Source organism: Tupaia chinensis, unplaced genomic scaffold (genome assembly GCF_000334495.1).
Source record: "Tupaia chinensis unplaced genomic scaffold, TupChi_1.0 Scaffold000067_1, whole genome shotgun sequence".
NCBI lineage: Eukaryota > Metazoa > Chordata > Mammalia > Scandentia > Tupaiidae > Tupaia > Tupaia belangeri.
The window spans coordinates 1,229,192-1,234,731 of record NW_006159526.1 but is presented as its reverse complement, the minus strand read 5'-3'; the positions used below and the strand labels follow the sequence as shown (position 1 = coordinate 1,234,731).

The 5,540-nt window shown below is 46.8% G+C and overlaps 1 protein-coding gene across 2 annotated transcripts in view; it reads left to right on the top strand.

Moving 5' to 3' along the window:
* The first annotated feature begins 3,816 nt into the window (after positions 1-3,816).
* CXCL17 (C-X-C motif chemokine ligand 17) overlaps positions 3,817-5,540 on the top strand; it is a 22,624-nt gene continuing 20,900 nt past the window's right edge. For both annotated transcript variants that reach the window (XM_006142013.3, XM_014582832.2), the window contains exon 1: positions 3,817-4,024. In XM_006142013.3, the coding sequence (XP_006142075.1) occupies positions 3,940-4,024 (85 nt within the window). In that variant the 5' untranslated portion in view covers positions 3,817-3,939. The remainder of the gene's footprint in view (positions 4,025-5,540) is intronic.

Genomic DNA, 5,540 nt, shown 5'->3' with positions numbered 1-5,540 from the left:
GAAGGGGGCAGGCAGGATGGGCCTGTGGTACAGTTTAAGATTAAGGGGCACACACCACTTAGTAAATGAATGAAGCCTATGATGAACAATGGGATTTGTCAATGAGGCAGATCCGGTTCCAGTTTCATTGGCAGCAGCCAATCAACAGAACGAACACACCACGGACACACCTGCCCGGTTGGAAATGGAGGTGAAGAGACAACTGATCTGTTCCAACAGCAGAGGTGTCTACCAAAAAGAAAACCTGCTACTTTTACTCCAGAACGCTGTTCTTAGGATCAAGAACACATTCTCAATTAGAAAATCACAACTTGGAGAACCAGCAGATAATGTAATGTTTACCTCACTGGACTCCCACATAGTCGACCGCAGTTCAAGTCCCGAGCCTGGCAACTTAAACCTCATGCCAGGCATGTGTGCATGCATGCTCAAAATCCCGAGAGGAAAAGGGATTGTGGTGTGACCATCCTCTCTGGGGGGTGATTTCTCGCTTTTTGTCTCTCTTTGTCTGTCTGGCGAGTACACGTACCCTACAGCAAAAATGTCTGAAAAAAAAAAGAGAAAAACCACAATTTGGTTTCACCACATCTTGACTACTACAGTATAGTTTTCTCTATTCATTCATTTTCCCTTCCCCATTCCTTTATTGGGCATAAAGTTACTGGTGTAAACGGGGGAAAAAGGGAGAGAGACAAAGTAAATGTCTCAGATCATCCTTTTGGCAGTAACAATTGAGTCGGGCATTTTCTTCTTGCTAATCCAGGGTGTTTGTGGGTCCTCACTTCATTCCAAATGCCCCCTTTCTTCTATTAGAGCTCACCATATTTTCACGTGTAGCAGCGAGGTAGCTGTGCACTGACAGAAAACCTAGCAAGTCAGGAACGTGTGTTACTCCAGTGACTTTGAAGCTAACTGACTACATATCATTAAACTAATCACATAACTTCCCTATACTTCAACTTCCACTTCTGTAAAATGGGGCAGGTGGCTTGGATTACCGCAGGCCTGTGTGCGCAGTGAGAGCTCCCCAGAGACAGCATCACACCTTATTCTTCTTGATAGTCACCATCTAGAAAACTGGGCACACGTTAGACATGCAAATGTTGGCTGAGTTTATGTGTGTGTAAGTGACTACTGTGAGCGCAACATGGATCATAGATTAACTGAATCCACGTGGGATCCAAGTCATCGTGAATCCATTAACCAATATTTTCAAATGTCTTCCACATACACTATAGAATGAGGAAACTAGACCAGCCCGTAGCCTGGTGGTTAAGGCCGCTGGATGACACATGGCCGACCTCACAGTTGGAGCCCAGACCTGGACTGAGAAACACCCTGGGCATGTGTGCATATTACCCGAAATCCTGAGAGCGGGAGATGGAAGAGAAGGGACTATGGCTTGATCATGCCCCGGAGGGTGGAGGTGCTTTTTCTCTTTGTGTGTGTGTGTGTGTGTGTGTGTGTGTGTGTGTGTGTGTGCCCAGCAAGCATACATGCCCTGTAGCAAAAAAAAGAAAAAGAAAAAAGAAAAAAAGAATGAGGAAACCAAATAATTATGACACAATAGTGATTCTTCCCTTATCTCTTTCCCGGGAGAGTACCTTTTAAGTTACTCTATTGACATAAATAATATTCTCAAAATGGATCATAAGAAGTTGTCAATATATTTTTGGAGAGGTTTTTGCTATAGGGAGTATGCACTCACCAGACAGACAGAGAGAGACAGAGAGATAGAAAGCAAGAAATCACCCCCCAGGGGGGATGGCCATGCCACAGTCCCTTCTTCTCCATTCTCCTCTCGGGATCCTGGGCACGCACGCACACACACACACACACACGCCTGGCGTGAGTTTAAACCACCAGGTCCAGGAGGGGAACTGCAGTCGACTACATGGGAGTCCAGCGACATAGCCATTACGCCAGCTACTGGTCCCAGAAGTTGTCAATATTACCAAGAGAAAAGTCCACTTGTCTTGGGCTTATTTACGAAGGGATCTGAGGCCCCCTTGTCATATACCAGATACAACACTCCATCCCAAGTCCATGGAGAAAAAAATCATATTACGTTAACTGACAGGAAGCCAGGACCAGAAGAAGAGAGAGGTAAACAGACTGAGAGGGGCCCTGATGAACAGTGTGGGCTGATGGAAAACTTGACGGGAAAAGTAAAACATCCCTGGCTCCTTGTGTATTTACCAGTAAAATTTTCTTTCTGCCAGTAGGCTGCACTTTTCACACACTTTCTACTACAGCAAGCTTAAGGGATTACAAAATTACCATTCGATTCAATAAGCATTTGTACAGTAGTACTCCCCAAATGACAGGCCCTACGGAAGTCCAGGTAATATAAAAATGAACAATAAACAGCCCCTGCCCTCAAAGATTCCCCCCCTCCAATTAGCTCGAGAGAATACTCCTGCATGCTGCTTCTCTGCACTGCCTTCGTCTCTGCCCTTCTCCAGCCCAAATCCTACCCAACCCTGCAAGCCCAAGCTCAAGATCCTCCTCACCCAGAGTCCTTCGCAGTCCCTAGTGAACTCCTGGGACTTCTGAAATTTGACTCCATTATAGCTCTAGGATTTATGAAGTGTATGTCATCTCCCTGGTTAGGCTTGAGCCTCCTAAGGACAGAGACCAGGTTTTTAATTCTCCGGGAAGAACACATCAGTGGTTTGTATCAGTGCAAGCCTTCCACTTGAAGAAAGTCTCTGCTCTCGGCCACAACTCTCTAAAATGTCCACTGACTGGGGTTATCTAAAATTGAAGAAGGTAAGAATGATTAAACGAAAATCAAAAGGGGTTTCACTCATATCTTGTTTCTTCCCTCCTCTAGAAGAAACAACGTCATGCATGCCCTCTCTTCTCAGCCCTGCCTGGTAGGTCCCAAGAAGGACTTCCTTGTTCCTCTTCCCTTCGGTCCCAACAAATATCACCCAGCATTCTTCTTTGAATCCATTTCCTAAAATCTAAACTAGAAATAAATTTAAATATGTGCTGATAACCCTTAACATTTAAGTATTACTATCTTTCTTCTTGACACCATTTCCAAACAAGGGCTGGAGCCAGGAGGCCCAGCAGCCTGAGCAAACACGCTTTAAGGAGGGTTCTTTCCTCCTGTGGCTCCGGTGTTTCTCAAACCCTCTTAGATCTGAAACCCTGGGAGTTTTCCGCCAACCCAGTGCCCTCTCCTTTAGACTGGAGCAACTAAGCCATAGCCTCCTTTATGTGGGACAATGTGGAAGCCTTGTCCAGGGGCAGGTTTTGGACAAGGGAGAACTGCCTCTTCTTGATCCTGCTCTGCTTCTGCCCTGGGTGGTTACAGAGCCAGAGGGAGTTGCAGACGGTGTGAGGACAGGGCCATTCCTAGGCACAACACTACAACTGCCAAGGATGGGAGGAGGGAGGGAGGCAGGGAGACAGACGCGCCATTCCTAGGTACAACACTACAACCGCCAAGGATGGGAGCGGGGAGGGAGGCAGGGAGACGGAGCATGTGATCCTCTCTTCTGCCGACCCCTAGTAGTCACTTTCCTGCCAGATACTTAGCTAGAGAGACTCACTGAAAGGTATAAGGAAATCCAAAGGAGAGAACGATACGAGGAAGAACTCACATCACACTAGGGGGTGGAGAGGTGAGAAGGAGTCCGGGAGGGAGCGAGTACTGCTGCCAAGTTATCAGTCACCTTCTTATGTTCTTAAGAATACTTCATTTCTTTTGTTTGGCCAGTTGTACCTCCCAGATTTCCATAAAGCACATGGTCCGATTTGTTACCTAACAACACCAGCCTCACCTTAACTGTGCTTGCCCTCTGATGGGAACACCGGCCTGGGATTAAAACACCAGCCCCAATACCTATGCTAAGCCATCCCAAGAAATCAGGAGACTGAATAGGAACCTTCTAGATGCTCTCCAAGTGACTTACAGCAGCACCGACGATGGCAATGAGAGTTCTAATCTCTTCCTTCCTCCTGTTGCTGCTACTCATGCTGATGACGGTGGCCTCTAGCAGCCCAAATCCAGGTAACTAAGATTAATTCTCTATGAAGGGGACAAAAGAGGCAGGAAAATGTGGCAAAACACATTTAAAAGGAGTCCCTTTTAGCTACAGGGATTCAGGGCAAGTTAGCCTTTACCAGTGCCCAGTTTCCTCATTCACAAACAGGAGAAAACTGTACTTATGCCCAAAAGGTCTTGTGAGAGTTACATGAGATAGTGTATGTGAGAGGGCCTACACCTGTAGCTGCGAACATAGATGTGTGTGTATATACCTGTGTGTGTGTACGCCGGAGCTCAACAGAGATTTTCTCCCTTCCTTTTCGGCAGTCTCTTTTCCGGAAGAGCAATGAGTTCTCCCCGGGTCAGACTTGGCGATGGCAGTGGCAGGGTGTTGAAGACAACTGTATTCATAGGAGATAAGGAAGTTCTTGCTTACACTCTATTATTATTATTGCCAGAGGGCAATGCATGTGCTCACCAGAGAGACAGACAGAGACAGAGAAGGTATCCCCCCCCCCCCAATGCAGCATGATTATACCACGATTCTTTTTCTTCCATTTCCCTATCCGGTCAGGATTTTGGAAATGCACACACATGCATCAGGTGTGTTTTTTCAAGCTGCCGAAGCCAGAAATTGAACTGCAGTTCGTCATGTGGGATCTGCCTCCCCACAGGGCTTCACTGCTATATGACCTGACTGGCCCCTTGCTTGTGTTCTTTGTAGAGGACCAGACAAGCCACCAACAGCTTTTAATGCTATTTCATGGTAATGTAACAAACTAGAAAAATCCTGTCACTGGGTAGTACCAGTATTTGTAGCCTTAACCACCTCAAGCCCTGTCGTGACGGCGTCCCCTTGGGGAAGCAGACCTTTGGTTAGGGGTTAAAGGTTTCAAATCTGCTCTAGTTTTCACTTTAGCCAAAGTGGCCCAGCCCTTGACAGAACAGCCATGCAGAAGAGAGTTCCTCCCCATGTGTCTTTCTACTTGAGAACTCTATCTCTATTTCACTTCGAGGTGAAAGAACTTTGTTATAAATTCAGCATCAACTTGGTCCTAAAATCAGAAGTTCACCCTGCTGCACTCTAATTTCAAACCGCCCCTCCTTTGTACAGTTCTCTGGAAGCTCCAGAGTCGTATAGTCCTAGGGTCTAGACCATCATTCTAGAAGGGAAATATTTTTTTTTTTGAGAGGTTTTCGCTATAGGGCACGTGTGCTCACAGACAGAGAGAGACATAGAGAAAGCGAGAAATCACCCCCCAGGGGGCATGGTCACGTCACAATCCCTTCTCCTCCATTCTCCTCTCGGGATCTTGGGCACACACGCACACGCGCCCGGTGTGAGCTTTTTTGTTTTTGTTTTCGGTTTTTTTTTTTCTTGTTTTGGAGAGGTTTTTGTTGTAGGGCGCGTGCGCTTGCCAGACAGAGACAGAGAGAAAGAAAGCGAGAAATCACCCCCCAGGGGGGATGGCCACGCCACAGTCCCTTCTCCTCCATTCTCCTCTCGAGATCTTGGGCACGCACGCACACGAGCCCAACG